This window comes from Arabidopsis thaliana, chromosome 3 (assembly GCF_000001735.4).
Source record: "Arabidopsis thaliana chromosome 3, partial sequence".
NCBI lineage: Eukaryota > Viridiplantae > Streptophyta > Magnoliopsida > Brassicales > Brassicaceae > Arabidopsis > Arabidopsis thaliana.
The window spans coordinates 8,014,658-8,032,544 of record NC_003074.8 but is presented as its reverse complement, the minus strand read 5'-3'; the positions used below and the strand labels follow the sequence as shown (position 1 = coordinate 8,032,544).

General features: G+C 38.0%; 10 protein-coding genes and 1 long non-coding RNA gene across 14 annotated transcripts; 8 read left to right on the top strand and 3 right to left on the bottom strand.

Moving 5' to 3' along the window:
• Window positions 1-85: 85 nt before the first annotated feature.
• Window positions 86-1,204, top strand: AT3G22730 (F-box and associated interaction domains-containing protein; the record flags this gene model as incomplete). The annotated part of the gene is made up of 1 exon (NM_113172.1): window positions 86-1,204. The coding sequence occupies one exon, from the start codon at window positions 86-88 to the stop codon at window positions 1,202-1,204; it is 1,119 nt and encodes a 372-aa protein (NP_188912.1).
• Window positions 1,205-1,915: 711 nt separating this feature from the next.
• On the bottom strand, window positions 1,916-2,071 carry AT3G22723 (uncharacterized protein; the record flags this gene model as incomplete). The annotated part of the gene is made up of 1 exon (NM_001125206.1): window positions 1,916-2,071. The coding sequence occupies one exon, from the start codon at window positions 2,069-2,071 to the stop codon at window positions 1,916-1,918; it is 156 nt and encodes a 51-aa protein (NP_001118678.1).
• Window positions 2,072-2,444: 373 nt separating this feature from the next.
• On the top strand, window positions 2,445-3,584 carry AT3G22720 (F-box/associated interaction domain protein; the record flags this gene model as incomplete). Its single annotated transcript, NM_113171.2, has 1 exon — window positions 2,445-3,584. One exon carries the CDS (start codon window positions 2,445-2,447, stop codon window positions 3,582-3,584), a length of 1,140 nt encoding a protein of 379 aa, NP_188911.2.
• A 513-nt stretch (window positions 3,585-4,097) lies between these two features.
• On the top strand, window positions 4,098-4,331 carry AT3G04295. Its single transcript, NR_141083.1, has one exon. It is a non-coding gene; the product is annotated as an other RNA (long non-coding RNA).
• A 939-nt stretch (window positions 4,332-5,270) lies between these two features.
• Window positions 5,271-6,343, top strand: AT3G22710 (F-box family protein; the record flags this gene model as incomplete). Its single annotated transcript, NM_113170.1, has 3 exons — window positions 5,271-5,468; window positions 5,521-5,766; window positions 5,807-6,343. The coding sequence occupies 3 exons, from the start codon at window positions 5,271-5,273 to the stop codon at window positions 6,341-6,343; spliced, it is 981 nt and encodes a 326-aa protein (NP_188910.1).
• Window positions 6,344-6,638: 295 nt separating this feature from the next.
• Window positions 6,639-7,751, top strand: AT3G22700 (F-box and associated interaction domains-containing protein). Its single transcript, NM_113169.2, has one exon. It carries the CDS (start codon window positions 6,728-6,730, stop codon window positions 7,745-7,747), a length of 1,020 nt encoding a protein of 339 aa, NP_188909.2. The 5' UTR covers window positions 6,639-6,727; the 3' UTR covers window positions 7,748-7,751.
• Window positions 7,752-7,950: 199 nt separating this feature from the next.
• AT3G22690 (LOW protein: PPR containing-like protein) lies at window positions 7,951-11,316 on the top strand (the record flags this gene model as incomplete). Of its 3 annotated transcripts, NM_113168.2 has the most annotated exons (4): window positions 8,011-10,535; window positions 10,637-10,830; window positions 11,005-11,054; window positions 11,151-11,316. In NM_113168.2, the coding sequence occupies 4 exons, from the start codon at window positions 8,011-8,013 to the stop codon at window positions 11,196-11,198; spliced, it is 2,817 nt and encodes a 938-aa protein (NP_188908.2). In that variant the 3' UTR covers window positions 11,199-11,316. The 3 variants fall into 3 exon arrangements, with proteins under 3 accessions (NP_001189950.1, NP_001326902.1, NP_188908.2); NM_001338595.1 differs by having other exon boundaries at window positions 7,969-9,778; window positions 9,872-10,865; window positions 11,005-11,316; NM_001203021.2 differs by having other exon boundaries at window positions 7,951-10,865; window positions 11,005-11,316.
• Window positions 11,317-12,036: 720 nt separating this feature from the next.
• RDM1 (RNA-DIRECTED DNA METHYLATION 1) lies at window positions 12,037-14,912 on the bottom strand. Its single transcript, NM_113167.5, has 2 exons — window positions 12,637-14,912; window positions 12,037-12,538 (listed from the first exon to the last, which is right to left on the bottom strand). Exons 1-2 carry the CDS (start codon window positions 12,758-12,760, stop codon window positions 12,171-12,173), a joined length of 492 nt encoding a protein of 163 aa, NP_188907.2. The 5' UTR covers window positions 12,761-14,912; the 3' UTR covers window positions 12,037-12,170.
• AT3G22670 (Pentatricopeptide repeat (PPR) superfamily protein) lies at window positions 12,993-14,891 on the top strand. Its single transcript, NM_113166.2, has one exon. It carries the CDS (start codon window positions 13,086-13,088, stop codon window positions 14,772-14,774), a length of 1,689 nt encoding a protein of 562 aa, NP_188906.1. The 5' UTR covers window positions 12,993-13,085; the 3' UTR covers window positions 14,775-14,891.
• A 124-nt stretch (window positions 14,913-15,036) lies between the features above and the next one.
• On the top strand, window positions 15,037-16,494 carry AT3G22660 (rRNA processing protein-like protein). Its single transcript, NM_113165.4, has 2 exons — window positions 15,037-15,148; window positions 15,427-16,494. Exon 2 carries the CDS (start codon window positions 15,427-15,429, stop codon window positions 16,306-16,308), a length of 882 nt encoding a protein of 293 aa, NP_188905.1. The 5' UTR covers window positions 15,037-15,148; the 3' UTR covers window positions 16,309-16,494.
• A 90-nt stretch (window positions 16,495-16,584) lies between these two features.
• Window positions 16,585-17,736, bottom strand: CEG (F-box and associated interaction domains-containing protein; the record flags this gene model as incomplete). 2 transcript variants are annotated; one of them, NM_113164.1, is made up of 2 exons in its annotated part: window positions 16,585-17,126; window positions 17,160-17,736. In NM_113164.1, the coding sequence occupies 2 exons, from the start codon at window positions 17,734-17,736 to the stop codon at window positions 16,585-16,587; spliced, it is 1,119 nt and encodes a 372-aa protein (NP_188904.1). The 2 variants fall into 2 exon arrangements, with proteins under 2 accessions (NP_188904.1, NP_001327426.1); NM_001338594.1 differs by having other exon boundaries at window positions 16,585-17,736.
• Between the last annotated feature and the right edge of the window lie 151 nt (window positions 17,737-17,887).

Sequence of the window (17,887 nt, the reverse complement as noted above, 5' to 3'; positions counted from 1 at the left end):
AGAAGAAGAAGAATTAATAGCATTCACAAAGAGTCAAAGACCTTTCTTCTTCTTTGGGAGATTAGATCACAAACAAAGAGAAGCAATGATGATGTCCGATCTTTCTTTGGATTTGGTAGAGGAAATACTCTCTAGGGTTCCAGCCACATCTCTCAAACGATTACGATCTACTTGCAAACTATGGAACGCTTTATTTAAAAACCCGGGATTTACCAAGAAGCAATTTCTTAAAGCACCAAAGGAGTCACTGGTTCTCATGTTGAAGGAGTATAGCGTTTGTCCAATGATCGCCAATCTCAGCGTTTCTGCTCCGTCTATAGAGTTTAAAGGTGCACTTAACCTAAAGAATTATCCTCCTTATTCAGAAGAAGTCGATATACATGAAGCTTGTCACTGTGATGGTTTATTGCTATGTACAACTATGGACTATAGAATAGTGGTTTGGAACCCGTGTTTGGGGGAAACAAGGTGGATCCGATGGCCCAAAAACATTTACTCTAGGTTTGCTCTAGGATACGAGAAAAACAAATATGGCCGTATCTACAAAATCTTGAGGTGTTGGGATCGTCACAATTCACCAACTGGCCGAGTTGATGAGTTTGAAATCTATGAGTTTAGCTCTGATTCATGGAGGGTTCTTGATCTCGTCGCTCTTGATTGCCACATAGCATCACATATTGGCGTTTCTTTCAAGGGAAATACTTATTGGCTTGCGTCTGATAAAAAAGACAAATATGGACTCTTGCTTTGCTTCGATTTTACAACAGAAAGATTTACGCGTCTGTGTCTTCCACCATCTCAGGATGTGTCTAAGATGGCTCTATCAGTTGTTGGAGGAAAACAACTCTCACTGTTAAGTCAAAGTGATAGTACATCAAAGATAATGGAGATGTGGGTGACCAATATTATTGAAGATGTACTGATGTGGAGCAAATCTTTTACCGTGGATATACCCATTCGCGGTGATTATTGTCCGTATTTGACGAGTTATCTAGTCGACGAAGAAAAGAAAGTGGCTGTGTGTTATAATGAAAATTTTGAGAAAAGCAACAAGAAAGTATACATTATTGGAGAGGACAATGGATACTACACAGAAATCCCTTTAGTAGAATCTAGTTACCAAGTGTGGGGATATCCAATTATTTTCAATTATGTTCCAAGTTTGGTTCAAATCGAGGAAGGTGGATGCATTATAAAAGAATGAAACTACTCAATGCAAGCAAGGACGTAATTTTTGTACCGAGTTCTCTGTTTTTTTTTTCTCTCTTCGTTTTTGTTTTTGCAAACACTATCGCTTGATTAGTTTTAAGATTTGATCTATTATTTTACCTTTTCTTATATCACCTTTTATTTGTTACTTTCTCTTTTGTGGATTTCGCTTCTCTCTCACTCAACCGCAAAGGCTGCTAAACGACACTTCTCAATTTCTCATTCATGGCTAGTATGGAGAGATATCACGCACTTAATGTTTGGTACACCTAGGTGAGACTTGGTCCTCAAGAATGGGCTGAAAATTTGGACCGTTTAAGTTAGCCAACTTGAGCAAGTATTATCAAAGCCACGCTAGGTGTTTGATTTCTCGAAAGAAACAGGTGAATCATATATATAGCTCTTATTTCATGTACTTTTCTTTGATTCGGGGATATATACATCTGTTGTGTAATGCAATGAAGCAGCCTTAAGGAGTTATTGACATTCCGGCATGGTTATGTTTACTTCCAAGGAAATGTGGGCCTTTTCCCTCTGTTTTGTACCTTGCGACAGAAGCAACTAGCTTTTTCTCTTTCGCAAACTTGTCATTGACTCATTGTCTGATCAAACAGTGGGGAAGTCTTATGGTGGTCTGAACAAGAATGGATTTATGAGTTTCAAACTTGATAACCATAACAGATTAAAAAAAATCTGATTTCAAGTGTTAATGCATTAAGGCACAAGTCAAAGAGAGAATGAGTGGGAAGATCTTGTGTTGTTGGAATACTCCAAACACCATTGGAGCCATCACATCACCAATGAGTTTTCGATTAGTGGTCATGCACGTTGGGTTTGTAGAGGCCGAGTCGGTCTTAGTCATTTAATGAGAGCTACTCCCTATATCTTCTTAAGCATATGTTTGTTTAAGCTTCTTTCTCTCAAACTACTTTTTCTAATTAAACCACCTAGAAAAGTCATAGCCTTTGTACTATGTTTTTCAACTGAATACACTTTAACTAAAAAAAGTTAAAAAACAAAAAAGGTTTATGGAGTCGAGGAAGAGTTGAAATATAGGAAGGGTAATCGGCCCAATGGGCTTCGGCCTAAAACCTCTTGTTTATCAAAATAAATATTGATTTAGGGGCTAACGTGAAAAGAAAAAAACAAAACAAAACCCTAATCTCTCTGTTTACAGGGACGAGACCGAGTCTTTCTTTTCGTTGGGAGATCAGATCACAAATAGAGAACCATTCATGATGTCGGATCTTCCTTTAGATTTGGTAGAGAAAATACTCTCTAGGGTTCCCGCCACATCTCTCAAACGACTACGATCGACTTGTAGACGATGGAACGCTTTATTGAAAGACCGAAGATTCACCGAGAAACACTTTCATAAAGCACCAAAGGAGTCTAGAGTTCTCATGTTGAAAGAGTATAGGGTTTTTCCAATAAGCGTCAATCTCAAAGTTACTCCTCCATCTGTAGACTTTAAAGGTGCACTTGGTTATTCCCATTCTAATTCAGAACAAGTCGTGATAACCGAAGTTTTTCACTGCGATGGTTTGTTGTTATGCACCACCAATGACGATAGACTCGTGGTTTGGAATCCGTGTTTGGGGGAAACCAAATGGATCCAACTCAAAGTTGATTACCGGAGATACGTCTCCATATTTGCTCTAGGGTATATCCAAAACAACGAATCCTGCCGTAGCTATAAAATCTTGTGGACTTGGTATAGTTACGATTACAATTCATCACCGCCACAAAGAGGTTTGGGGTTTGAAATATACGAGTTTAGCTCTGATTCATCATGGAGGGTTCTTGATGACGTCAATCACGACTCCGTCGTCAATCACAACTCCATAATAAGAAGTGGCGTGTCTTTGAAGGGAAATACTTATATGCTTGCTTATGATATTGAAGAAAATTCTAAATTTTTACTAATGTTTGATTTTACAACAGAGCGATTGAAACGTCTATGCCTTCCGCATTTCCAAGATGTTGGTGAAATGGATCTATCTGTTAGAGAAGAACAACTCTCAGTATTGAATTGGAGCCGTATTACATCAAAGATGGAGATATGGATAACCAATAACTTTGATACTGAAGCTACATTGTTGTGGAAAAGAGTGCACTTAGACAGTCAATGTAATTGTGTTCGAATCTTCTCAAGTCTATATTTCGACGAGGAGAAGAAAGTCGTCTTGTATTGTAATGTTAAAGATGGTGAGACCAGCAAGAAAGTGGTATACATTATCGGAGAGGACGATGGACATTACATAGAAATCCCTTTCGTAAAATCTATAAAAATAGAAAGGCTTCAACTTATCCATACTACAAGATGGTACTCATTGATTTTCAATTATGTTCCGAGTTTGTTTCAAATCCAGTAAGGTAGATTCGTAAAAGAAACGAAAGAAACTAGTCCTTTTTTTTCTTTCTTAGTTTTTGTTTTTGAAGACAATGTCGTTTGAATAATTTAATGAATGGTTTTTTTTTTTTTTTTGGATATGTTTATGATTCGATTTTTTGTTTGGATTGTTGAACATCTGACCTCTTCATGCTTCTTTGAGGCCAGCGCCTTATTAAGCTATTATCTCTTGTCTCTCTGTTTTAACAGAAACACAAAGAGAACATCAATCTCTCTTTAGTCTCTTGTTCTTGTTTTAGTTCTTAGATTGAACACAACGTTTTGTAACTAAGAGAGAAGAGAGAAGTCTTTTAATTGTCTACATTTTGTTTATTGGATCAAGAGATGGTTCTTACAACACAACACATACTTATACTACTTGATTCCACTCAATTACTTGCACTCTAGACTTAGCAACTACTAGTACTAGCTAGACATCACTTTAGACGTCAACAACAACTCCTAGCAACTTTGCTTAGCTAGACATTAAACCAACAAGACACTCTTTCTTACTTGCATAGTTAAACTAAGGACTCATTGCTTCTTAACCATATGCCGATCGTCTTGAGGAAGGAAGACTATGATATTCCAGCATGGTTCTTGTTCACTTCCAAGGGTCCCCTTGCGACTGTGTAATTAAGATACAATATAAACTTTAACCAAATTAGGGTTATTTTGTCCTCTGTTTTCTACCTTGTGAACGGAAGTAACTAGCTTTCTCTCTATGATGGTCTGAACATGAATGGATTTTTGAGTAATTTTGGTGGTTTTTTTTATGCATTAGTGCAGAAGGCAAAGAAAGAAACCTCAAAGATTTTGTGTTGGCGGACTACTCTAAAACACCATCAGAACCATTGCTAAAGTTCTCTCAGGCGAATCTCCCGCAGCATCAAAATTCAAGCAATTGTTGTTTGCGATAATTTTTGGTCGTACGTAACATGTTTTATATATCTTATTATATAAAGTATAATTTTCAATCTGAGTATCTTAATAAGATTTTGACACGTGTAAAATATTTCAACGAATTAGATTTTAACATTATGTTAACATATATATCTAAACTTCCAAACTTAAGTAGTTTAAAAGGTTAATTATATAGTTTCTATACTATAATTTTTATTTTATTTTATTACAAATCATAAAATAAAACTAGCTATCTAACAAGTTTATTATTCATGAGTTTAAATTATATATGAATTTTATTTTAATTATTATTAGTTAAAATTACAATAATACTAAATCAATATTATATAAACAAATATATCTAATTAATAAAATTGAATATATTGAAAATATATTTTGATATGATTTAAAAGATATTAATTATAAATCTTCCAATTTAATATAAAATTTAAAATAAATATCCTATTATATTATTGAGAGACATATACATAGATCAGTCATATAGGACTGGTTATATTTTAGATTATATTTAAAATAATCTTTGTTTTTTTTTGTAAATCAGAGTGATTATTTCTTTCCAATTCTCTGGATACATAGATGTAATTTTTAAATACTTTTTAAGTAAATTATCCACACAAAAAAAAGGGAAGTAAATTTAGTAGAATCCTTATAAGATGTGGGAGAAAGAATAAACCCTAATTTTTATTTTGAGAGACCGAGTAGCCGATTTCTTTTTCCTTGGGAGATCCGATCACAAAGAGAAAATATGACGATGCCCGATCTTCCGCCAGATTTGGTCGAGGAAATACTTTCTAGGGTTCCGGCGACATCTGTGAAAAAGTTACGATCTACTTGCACACAATGGAACGCTATATTCAAAGATGAAAGATTCACTGAGAAGCACTTTAGTAAAGCACCAAAGGAGTCTATGGTTCTCATGTTGAAGGAGCATAGGGTTTGCCCGGTGAAAGTCAATCTCAACAAGTAGTGATGGTTTGTTGTTATGCACCATCAAGGACAAAAGACTCGTGGTTTGGAATCCGTGTTTGGGGGAAACCAAGTGGATCCAACTCAAAGTTGATTACCGGAGATACGTCTCCAAGTTTTGTCTAGGGTATATCCAAAACAACGAATCTCGCCGTAGCTATAAAATCTTGCGGAGTTGGTATAGTTACGATGACAAATCATCACCGCGCCAAAGAGATTTGGGGTTTGAAATATACGAGTTTATCTCTGATTCGTCATGGAGAGTTCTTAATGACGTCAATCACGAATTCGTTATAGGAAGTAGTGTCTTTGAAGGGAAATACTTACTTGCTTGCTTATGATGTTGAAGAAAATTCTAGAGTTGTACTAATGTTTGATTTTACAACAGAGAGATTCAAACGTCTACGCCTTCCGCATTTCCAAGATGTTGGTAATATGGATCTATCAGTTGTTAGAGAAGAACAACTCTCAATATTACATTGGACTCGTAATACATCAAAGATGGAGATTTGGATAACTAATAACATTGATACTGATGCTACATTGTTGTGGAGACTGCACTTACACACTCAAGTCTTCTCACGTAATTGTGTTCGAGTCTTCTCAAGTCTATATATCGACAAGGAGAAGAAAGTTGTCTTGTGTTGTAATGTTAATGATGATGCGACCAGCAAGAACATAGTATACATTATCGGAGAGGACAATGGATATTACACAGAAATCCTTTTCCTACTCCCTATAAACATACATTGGGTTCTACTTGACCGTAATAAAAAATGGTATTCATCTATTTTCAATTATGTTCCGCGTTTGGTTCAAATCTATAATGGTCATCTCTTATTTTTTTCTTAATTAAGTATCTGTTTTTGAACAATGTAGAGTTTTTTTTTCTAACCAAAAATAAAAATTAATTTGATTCGATGATGAGTTTTTAGTGGTAAAAATGTTGTTTAATACACAAATTTTTAAAAAATGGTTATTTAATACGTGAATAATTTAATTATGGATAGGTTTTGGTACCTTATTTATGGTTCCTTTCTACATAGCGTGAAATACGTGAAGTTCAATCGGCCCAAGAGTTGTGGGCTAAGGCCTAAAACCTCTGTTTTATAAAAACAAATAATGGTTTAGGGCAAACGTGAGAAAAACAAAACAAAACCCTAATCTCTCTGTTTACAGGGACGACGGAGTCTTTCTTCTTCGTTGGGAGATCAGATCACAAATAGGGAACCATTGATGATGTCGAATCTTCCTTTGGATTTGGTAGAGGAAATACTCTCTAGGGTTCCAGCCACATCTCTCAAACGATTACGATCGACTTGTAGACAATGGAACGCTTTATTGAAAGACCGAAGATTCACAGAGAAGCACTTTCGTAAAGCACCAAAGGAGTCTCTAGTTCTCATGTTGAAAGAAATAAGCGTCAATCTCAACGTTACTCCTCCATCTATAGAGTTTAAAGATGCACTTGGCTTAAAGGATTCCCATTCTAATTCAGAACAAGTTGATATAGTCCAAGTTCTTCACTGCGATGGTTTGTTGTTATGCACCACCAAGGACAATAGACACGTGGTTTGGAATCCGTGTTTGGGGGAAACCCATTGGATCCAATTCAAAGTTGATTACGGGAGAGTCTACTCCAGCTTTGCTCTAGGATATATCCAAAACAACGAATCTTGCCGTAGCTACAAAATCTTGTGGAGGTGGAAAAGTAACGATTACAAATCATCACCGCGTCAAAGAGGGTTTGAAATATACGAGTTTATCTCTGATAAATGGAGGGTTATTGATGACGTCAATCACGACTCTTTGGTCAATCACAACTATTTAGGACGTTGCTGTCGCGTGTCTTTGAAGGGAAATATTTACTGGCTTGTTGATGATGTTGAAGACAATTCTAGATCTTTACTTATGTTTGACTTTAAAACAGAGAGATTTAAACGTCTATGCCTTCCGCATTTCGAAAATGTTGGTCACATGGTTTTATCATTTGTTAGAGAAGAACAACTCTCAGTATTATATTGGAGCCGTGCTACACCAAAGATGGAGATATGGATAACCAATAACATTGATACTGATGCTACATTGTTGTGGAGACTGCACTTAGACACTCGCTTTAATTGTGTTCGAATCTTCTCAAGTCTCTATTTCGAGGAGGAGAAGAAAGTCGTCTTGTGTTGTAATGTTAAATTGTTAATGATGATAAGATCAGCAAGAACATGGTATACATTATCGGAGAGGACGATGGATATATAGAAATCCCTTTCGTACAACCTTTAAACATACAAAGAGTTCTACTTAACAGTAATAGAAAATGGCATTCAATTATTATCAGTTATGTTCCGAGTTTGGTTCAAATCCAGTAATGGTCCTCTGTTATTTTTTTTCTTAAGTATCTGTTTATGAACAATGTAGAGCTTTTTTTTTTGTAACCAAATTTTTTTTTTTTTTTTTTGAATTTTTTGATTATAAAGTGACGAACTTTTATAATTAAGATACTGAATCAGTAAGAGCCAACAATGGCGATGTTGGGTAATGTTCTTCATCTCTCTCCAATGGTGTTAGCCACCACGACGACTACGAAACCATCTCTTCTAAACCAGAGCAAGTGTACCAAAGCCACGCCATCGTCGTTAAAGAATTGCAAAACCATAGACGAACTCAAAATGTTTCATCGTTCGCTCACGAAGCAAGGACTTGATAATGATGTCTCCACTATAACTAAGCTTGTAGCACGGAGTTGTGAATTGGGTACTCGTGAAAGTTTGAGCTTTGCTAAAGAAGTGTTTGAGAACAGTGAATCGTATGGAACTTGTTTCATGTACAATTCTTTGATTCGAGGATATGCATCTTCTGGGTTATGCAACGAAGCTATATTGTTATTTCTTCGAATGATGAATTCTGGGATTTCTCCAGATAAGTACACGTTTCCTTTTGGATTGAGTGCGTGTGCGAAAAGCAGAGCGAAAGGTAATGGGATTCAGATTCATGGGTTGATTGTGAAGATGGGTTATGCGAAAGATTTGTTTGTGCAGAACTCGCTGGTTCATTTTTACGCCGAGTGTGGAGAGCTTGATAGTGCACGTAAGGTGTTTGATGAAATGTCTGAGAGAAATGTTGTTTCTTGGACGAGTATGATTTGTGGTTACGCGAGGCGGGATTTTGCTAAAGACGCTGTTGATTTGTTTTTTCGGATGGTGAGAGATGAAGAGGTGACTCCTAATTCGGTTACAATGGTGTGTGTGATATCGGCTTGTGCTAAGCTAGAGGATCTTGAGACGGGCGAGAAGGTTTATGCTTTTATCCGTAATTCTGGTATTGAAGTTAATGATCTTATGGTTAGTGCACTGGTTGATATGTACATGAAATGCAATGCCATTGATGTAGCAAAACGGCTTTTTGATGAATATGGTGCTAGTAATTTGGATTTGTGCAATGCAATGGCATCAAATTATGTACGGCAAGGGTTAACGAGGGAGGCTTTAGGTGTTTTTAATCTGATGATGGACTCTGGTGTTAGACCTGATAGGATTTCGATGTTGAGTGCGATTTCATCTTGTTCACAATTGAGAAATATCTTGTGGGGAAAGAGCTGTCATGGGTATGTATTGAGGAATGGGTTTGAGAGTTGGGATAATATATGCAATGCGTTGATTGATATGTACATGAAATGTCATAGGCAAGATACTGCGTTTAGGATCTTTGATCGGATGTCGAACAAGACAGTGGTGACGTGGAACTCGATTGTTGCTGGCTATGTAGAGAATGGTGAGGTGGATGCAGCCTGGGAAACATTTGAAACCATGCCTGAGAAAAACATTGTTTCTTGGAATACGATTATCAGCGGTCTGGTGCAAGGAAGTTTGTTTGAGGAAGCGATTGAAGTTTTCTGTTCTATGCAAAGCCAAGAGGGTGTCAATGCGGATGGTGTGACAATGATGAGTATTGCATCTGCTTGTGGGCACTTGGGAGCTCTTGATCTAGCTAAATGGATATATTACTACATTGAGAAGAACGGAATTCAGCTTGATGTCAGACTTGGTACAACCTTAGTAGATATGTTTTCTAGGTGTGGGGATCCTGAAAGTGCTATGTCAATTTTTAATAGTTTGACAAACAGAGATGTCTCAGCTTGGACAGCGGCTATAGGAGCAATGGCTATGGCAGGAAACGCTGAGCGAGCAATTGAGCTTTTCGATGATATGATTGAACAAGGGTTGAAACCAGATGGGGTTGCGTTTGTTGGAGCACTGACAGCTTGCAGCCATGGTGGATTGGTCCAACAGGGTAAGGAAATTTTCTATTCGATGTTGAAACTTCATGGAGTTTCTCCAGAAGATGTGCACTATGGATGTATGGTTGATCTGCTTGGTCGAGCAGGATTGTTAGAGGAAGCTGTGCAACTCATTGAGGACATGCCTATGGAGCCAAACGATGTGATTTGGAACTCTCTTTTAGCTGCTTGTCGTGTTCAGGGAAATGTGGAGATGGCAGCTTATGCAGCCGAGAAGATACAAGTCTTGGCTCCAGAGAGAACTGGGAGTTATGTTCTTCTGTCAAATGTTTATGCATCAGCTGGAAGATGGAACGACATGGCGAAAGTGAGACTGAGTATGAAGGAGAAAGGGTTACGTAAACCGCCAGGGACTAGTTCAATACAGATTCGAGGTAAAACCCATGAGTTCACATCAGGGGACGAGTCACACCCTGAAATGCCAAACATAGAAGCAATGCTAGATGAAGTTAGTCAAAGAGCGAGTCACTTAGGCCATGTACCTGATCTTAGTAATGTTCTTATGGATGTTGATGAGAAAGAGAAGATCTTTATGCTTAGCAGACACAGCGAGAAACTTGCAATGGCCTATGGACTCATTAGCTCAAACAAAGGCACAACAATCCGAATAGTCAAGAACCTAAGAGTATGCTCTGATTGTCATTCATTTGCAAAATTTGCATCCAAAGTATACAACAGAGAAATCATTCTAAGAGACAATAACCGGTTTCATTACATCCGTCAAGGGAAGTGTTCTTGCGGTGACTTCTGGTGATAGCAGAAACAGAACTAAAAGAATAATAGGAAGATTATGTTGAGACTGCAGCTTCCTCGGTGGATGATCAAAAGGACGATCTGACGAGATCCTAGAGTTTGACGGATGACGATCTCGAAGTTCTCAAAGGTTGTTTAGATCTAGGCTTTGGTTTCAACTACGACGAGATCCCTGCGCTCTGCAAGACTTTACCTGCTTTAGAGCTTTGCTATTCAATGAGCCAAAAAAATTTAGACGATAAGCATACACCATCACTCCAATTGCCAATTGGAAGATCTCTAGTCCCGTCGTGTGTAAATATCTCATATTTTCCGTCGATTGATTAGGTGATCTAAGTTTGATCTACTCTGATTTCAATTATGTAATTGGTTTGTTGCTGAGTGCTAGTGTTAAACAAGAATTTCAGTGATTGGAATGGACTGTGATATATGAAGTCTAAATGTTATCAGTTTGTTGTTGTTACAGGTGATAATCCGGATGATGTGAAAGCTAGACTCAAATGCTGGGCACAAGCCGTTGCCTGTACTGTCCAATTGTGCAGCTGAATGAATCATTGTCACGTCTGACTCAGGAATACTAGTGTATGAACAATCTCTCTCGGGCATTGTTAGCGGAGGAGGAGATTTCAGAAAGGCATTGGAAGGTCTGAATTTAACTGAACATCAACAATGATTCTCACTTAATTTCCATGTATGTGTAGTAGTAGTATCTAGTCTAATGATTTTTATGAACGGAATTAAAAGGTATCAGTGAATAAAAACATCAATTTTTTTCCGCATTTACATGATGGTCTCAGCATCTACAGCTTAACATCTGACATCTTAATAGCTGGAGTCTTCTCCTTATGAGAGCATTCCTCTTATTTAACTGGTCATGGTTCTGCGGAGGTAACTTATCTAACTGTGTCTATTAACTGAGTGTGATGCAATATGATTATACTCTGTGCCATATACCATTTTGTGAATGATTGTGTGTTAAGCTACAGTGTAAAGCTTGCTTATTACATGTGAGAGATGAAAGCTTATTGCAGAGTTAAGCAATGTCGATTTTCAATAGTTTGACAAACAGAGATGTCTCAGCTTGGACAGCGGCTATAGGAGCAATGGCTATGGCAGGAAACGCTGAGCGAGCAAACGCTAAGGGTTTAATACAGATTCGAGGTAAGACCCATGAGTTCACTTCAGGAGATGAGTCTCACCCTGAAATGCCAAAAATTGGAGCAATGCTCACCATAGAGCAAGCAACTTAGGTCATGTTCCTGATCTTGGTAATGTTTTGAACTTCTGATGGATGTAGATGAGAAGATCTTTATGCTTAGCAGCCACAGCGAGAAACTTGCAATGGTCTTTGGGCTCATTAGCTCAAACAAAGGCACAAATTTGCATCCGAAGTATACAACAGAGAAATCGTTCTAAGAGACAACAACCGGTTTCATTTCATTCGTCAAGGAAAGTGTTCTTGCAGTGACTTCTGGTGATTACAGAAAACACAAGTAAAAGATGGAAAGGAAGATTCACATTTTATTGAATAAGACCCTGCAATTATACATATAAGCTTCAATGCTTGAACAAGGTTTCTAAAAGCAAAAGTAGATACAAAAAAGGATGGTTCATCACAATTCAAGAACTTGTTCATTTCTCAGGAAAGATTGGGTCAATGAAAGAGTGATACATAGGATCAGATCTCCAAAGAAGAGCCATGTGAAGATGAGAAGGAGTGAGTCGATGAATCTCTTCAACAAGCCAGATAGTAGCTTCAGCTTTAGTAGGATGAATGATAGAATCCAACCTCTGTTCTTCAGAATCAGTACCGAATCGTGATTGATCCCATCGTTGTAAGAGAACATTCGTGAGGTAATGTAGAGGCTGACCATAAAGCTGTTTCATTGAAATGCTTAATCCAACCCAGCTTGTGAACGGAATCAACGAGCCACGATTCGTCGGGATTGGTACTTGCTTCATGTAGTCTTGATACATCTCTGCTCTTCTCAGCAACGAACCTGACTCAAAAAATTTCAGAGCATTTTTGTAAAAATCAAAACTTTTGAATCAAAATGGTGAGAAAGGAAAGAAACAAGGGACCATTGAAATCGTGTACCTTCATCAGCGACGTCTCTGTGAGAAGTATCGAGCGGTGAAAAGCCATCGCTGATCTCAGCATCGACGTCAGATGAACCGGAATCACCTGATGGTCGTAGTTCCATTGTCATTGAGCTTTGCATGGTCACTGTCGAGCAGTTAGATTTTGACGGCGTAGAAAGCAGAAAGGTACGAAGACGATGACCACACGAGGTTCCTTAAAATTAGGGTTTTTAGAGGAAGAAGACGAAGAGAATGACTTGTACACGTGTCAGTAAAAATCGTCACTTGTCAGATGTGGGGTAAACCAAAAATCTAAACGCTAAATTAAATTAAATCGAACCGGGGTTGTACCAATTAACGAACCGACCCGACCCGGCACAAAGCAGCAAGCTTTAGGTCTAAAAGATTCGAACTTTGATCGGAAAAACAGGAGAGAAGTCTGCGTTTAGATTCAAACGGAACAAAATGCTCACTAAGCTTAGGATTAGTAAGCTTGTTTCGTATACTTTACCTCGGAGAATCTTCCAACGGAGGTTTCTGGTAACGAATAACACTGCAGAGGAGTCGCCGATTGTTGCCGCAGAGTCACCGGAGCTACCGTCTTGGATTAAAGACTTTCTATCAAACAAGCCTTCTTCTTCATCGAGTTCGGTTTCCAAAGATGATGAAGATTTTGTTATCCCTTCTTTGGCGAATTGGGTCGAGAGCCAGAAGTTTAGTCGTCAACAAGTCTCAGAGGGAAATGTAGTGAAGAAACCAGTGGAAGATATTGATAAAGTTTGCGACTTTTTGAATAAGAAGGACACGTCTCATGAGGATGTTGTTAAAGAGTTGAGTAAATGCGATGTGGTGGTTACAGAGAGTTTGGTTTTGCAAGTTCTAAGAAGGTTTAGTAATGGTTGGAATCAAGCTTACGGGTTTTTCATTTGGGCAAATTCACAAACAGGTTATGTGCATTCAGGTCATACTTATAATGCAATGGTTGATGTGTTGGGGAAATGTAGGAATTTTGATTTGATGTGGGAATTAGTCAATGAGATGAACAAGAATGAAGAATCTAAGCTTGTTACGCTTGATACGATGAGTAAGGTTATGAGGAGATTGGCCAAGTCAGGGAAATATAATAAAGCTGTTGATGCTTTTTTAGAGATGGAGAAGAGTTATGGTGTGAAAACAGATACTATTGCTATGAACAGTTTGATGGATGCACTTGTGAAAGAGAATAGTATAGAGCATGCTCATGAAGTTTTTCTGAAGCTTTTCGATACAATCAAGCCGGATGCGCGGACATTCAACATTTTGATTCACGGTTTTTGTAAAGCTCGGAAATTTGATGATGCTAGAGCGATGATGGATTTGATGAAGGTTACTGAGTTCACTCCTGATGTTGTTACTTACACTAGCTTTGTGGAAGCTTATTGCAAGGAAGGGGATTTTAGGAGGGTTAATGAAATGTTGGAAGAGATGCGAGAGAATGGGTGTAATCCTAATGTTGTGACTTATACTATTGTGATGCATTCTTTGGGTAAATCTAAACAAGTAGCTGAAGCTTTAGGAGTGTATGAGAAGATGAAAGAAGATGGTTGTGTTCCTGATGCTAAGTTTTATAGCTCATTGATACATATTTTGTCGAAGACTGGTAGGTTTAAGGATGCAGCTGAGATATTTGAGGACATGACGAATCAAGGAGTTCGTCGTGATGTTTTAGTCTACAATACCATGATTTCCGCTGCGCTTCATCACTCACGAGATGAGATGGCTCTACGTTTGCTTAAAAGGATGGAGGATGAGGAGGGGGAATCATGTAGTCCAAACGTTGAGACTTATGCTCCATTGTTGAAGATGTGTTGCCATAAGAAGAAAATGAAGCTACTTGGAATATTATTGCATCACATGGTGAAAAACGATGTTAGTATCGATGTTTCGACATATATTCTTCTCATTAGAGGGTTATGTATGAGCGGGAAAGTTGAAGAAGCTTGCTTGTTCTTTGAGGAAGCAGTACGAAAAGGAATGGTTCCTAGAGATAGCACTTGCAAAATGTTGGTAGATGAGCTTGAGAAGAAAAATATGGCAGAAGCAAAACTCAAGATTCAGAGTTTGGTTCAATCGAAAACAATGATTGATTCTCACAGTCCTTTATCTGTTTCGTAGAGATTAGAGTTTTGGAGCCTTGGCTCAAAGTTTTGTTTTCCTTTCTGTTGAATGATACTCTTATACTATGTTAGATCTCAAATCATGTGACCTTTACTAAAATGAAATGAATCAATTTGTCACAAGTTTTCATGTCTTAGATCCGGTTTATAAATAGTAACGGGAACCAATTGAGCGATAATTTGAACCCGGTATGATCCGGTTTTGTGAGATTTCCGGTTTAGTATAAAGCAGAAAAGGGTTTTACAAAGTCGAAGCCTTTAAAACTAAGTTTCTTCTTCTTCTTCCTTGCGCCGGCGGGTTCACTATCTCTCTTCTCTCTCTCAAAAACCCTACTCAAGCACAAGCTTCTTCAATCTTCTCCGTAATCAACAGTAAGTTTTCTTCTATTCCTTCTCAAAGGGTTTGTGTCAATAGAATGATAAACCCTAATTTTGTTCATGGTTATAATCTTAAGTCCTTAGATAAAGTATCGAACTTTATTGTCATATAGAAGGTAACGGAACCAGTTATGGAATCTCTCTTTGCGTTGGTGACTTATAAACCCTAGTTTCTGTGATTCGCCAAGTTTTTTTTTTACCCAAAGGTATAAAAGTCTGAACTTTTTTGATTCTGAATCTAATTTTGTTTGTTGTTATCGAATTTTGAGTAGATGTCATTGGAAGAGGATATAGTATCAGATGATGAGATGAACATGATTGATGAGGATGATGCTACTGACTCCGAAGCGGAGTCTCTTTCGGATTCGGATACAGAGAACGAGATCACCGAGAAATTGGCTGAGCCTACGAAGACTGCGATATACAACAGAGATGGGTTGCTTGATAAGCTTCAAGATATTAGCTGGCCTGAAGATGTTGATTGGACTCATAAGCTTACTGTTGAGATTGACCAGGGAGGAGCTGTGGATGTAAACGATGACCTTGCGAGAGAGACGGCGTTCTACACTCAAGCGCTTGAAGGGACAAGAGAAGCGTTTGGTAAACTCAATGAAATGGGTGTGAATTTTCTCAGGCCTGCGAATTACTATGCGGAGATGGTGAAATCGGATGTTCATATGGAGAAAGTGAAGTCTCGGCTTTTGCATGAGAAGAAACAGATTGAGGAGTCTGAAGAGAGGAGGAAGGCTAGGGATAATAAGAGAATGGCTAAGGAAGTACAGTCTCAGAAGATGAAGGAACGTGCGAAGGAGAAGAAGGATAACATTGAGTCTGTGAAGAAGTGGAGGAAACAGAGGCAGCAGAGTGGGTTTAGTGATAAAGCTGGTGAGCCTGAACTTGATTTCGAAAGTGGAAAGAGTTTCCAGAGAGGAGGAGGTAAGAAAAGACCAGGTGTGTCTCCCGGAGATCGATCAGGAGGTAAAGGAAGGCCTACTTCGAGGATGGGCAACAAGAAGAGGGAGTTTCGGGATTCCAAGTTTGGTCATGGTGGTAGGAAGGGTTTGAGCAAGCAGAACACAGCAGAGACGACAAACGATTTCAAAGGCGGTTTCCGTGGTGGAAAAGCTAGCGGAAACAAGAGGCAGAAGAGGTAAAAGGTTTGATTATCTAAACCCACTTCAAAACTACTATAAACTATTTGTCTTCTTTGTTTTTTTTAAGAACATGTATTTTGTTTTGGAAACCCTGTGGTAAGGGTCTTAGAACCAATACAATTTTGTACTAGTGATTACTTGAATTAACAAAGTCCCTTGTTTGAAGTCTCATAGTTAACACTTGAAGTTGAAACTTTATATGATAGAAATACAACAAAACAAAGCTTAGAGCATACAAAAAAAAAATCCTGAAACCAGTAGCAACCCTAGGAAGTTTTATTCTGGAACTGGAACCAGACTTGGAACATATGCATAACCGCAAACAAAAGGCCTATTATCACTACACAAATCACATCGTCCTGCATCAATTTGTTTCTTCACTATTCCATCTTTACTAATCATGCAAACGCTAACGCAAACATCATCATCGGTTTCCTCTTCGGTCTCTTGCTCACACCATACCATGATATTATCGTTCTTGTCAATGAAATAACTTGGATGAGTGAGATGTTGATCAGTATGTAATGTCGGGAGATCAGGGCTAGTCACGTCTACGTACTTGGTCCATGAGACTACCTCATCGCTCAATTTGTTTGTGATCCAAACTTCGATCTTCATTGTTTCTCCACTTTGATGTAACAAAGAAAGCCTATCTCCTCTTAAACTCGATAAGGCTGCCGTGTCTAATACATTACATTCGAATGGAAGATTGCAAACGATTTTGAATGTCTCTGTGGAGAAATCAAAACTCTGGATGAAAATTTCGGGTCTATTATTCCAATGTGCAATCCAATACATGTTTCCTTTCACCGACACACCTTTACAAGGTGGATCTATAGACCAATCCAAACGAGTATCATCAACAATTCTCCATGAATCAGATTTGAAATCATATATCTGAATCTTCGGTTCATAAGACCCCGCGATTTCACTCTCGTCTTCAATCTCTCCATCGAAAATCCTTAGAAGTTTGTACTCATCACGACATACATTGTCATATCCAAAACCATAGAAATCATTACTCGAATAAAAATCCATTGGTTCGATCCATTTGACTCGACTCAAAAACGGGTTCCAAACCGCGAGTTTGTAGCTTCTTGATCGTTCGTTCTTGCATCTACATAACAATAATCCATCACAATGGACCATAGTGGAGATTTGAGCTACATTGTCGAACTCTTGCGGGATTGGTGAAGATGAACGAGCTCCTTTCACTGGATCGATGATCTGAACAATACGATCGATTCTTATGAAACGTTCTTGTTCTTGAAAAAGATCCAAGTATTTGTAGATGAATCTCTTGTCCTTCAAGAGAGCAAACCATTGTTTACACGTCAATTTGAATTGCGTCAAATATTCGACTGGAATCCTACAACATATTTCTTCTATTATATCAATAGGAAGCAACGAACGTTCACATGAAGCCATGCAAAAACAAATTGAGAAAAAAAATCAGAAAATTTATGACAAGTGGTCTTGCTTCTTATACTACGTCGTGAATGGATGGTAATAAACAATTAAATGTTACCTCTAGTTTTTTTTTTTTGAGAGAATGGTTTTTATCCGTATATGGCTTATT

What these genes read in the sequence shown, in the direction of transcription:
- AT3G22700 (NM_113169.2), top strand. Translation starts at nt 6,728, where the DNA reads ATGATGTCGAATCTTCCTTTGGATTTGGTAGAGGAAATACTCTCTAGG.
- RDM1 (NM_113167.5), bottom strand. Translation starts at nt 12,760, where the DNA reads ATGCAAAGCTCAATGACAATGGAACTACGACCATCAGGTGATTCCGGT. An exon ending in CAGAGACGTCGCTGATGAAG is followed by an intron (nt 12,539 to 12,636) that starts GTACACGATTTC and finishes TTTTTGAGTCAG; the next exon opens with GTTCGTTGCTGAGAAGAGCA.
- AT3G22670 (NM_113166.2), top strand. Translation starts at nt 13,086, where the DNA reads ATGCTCACTAAGCTTAGGATTAGTAAGCTTGTTTCGTATACTTTACCT.
- AT3G22660 (NM_113165.4), top strand. Translation starts at nt 15,427, where the DNA reads ATGTCATTGGAAGAGGATATAGTATCAGATGATGAGATGAACATGATT.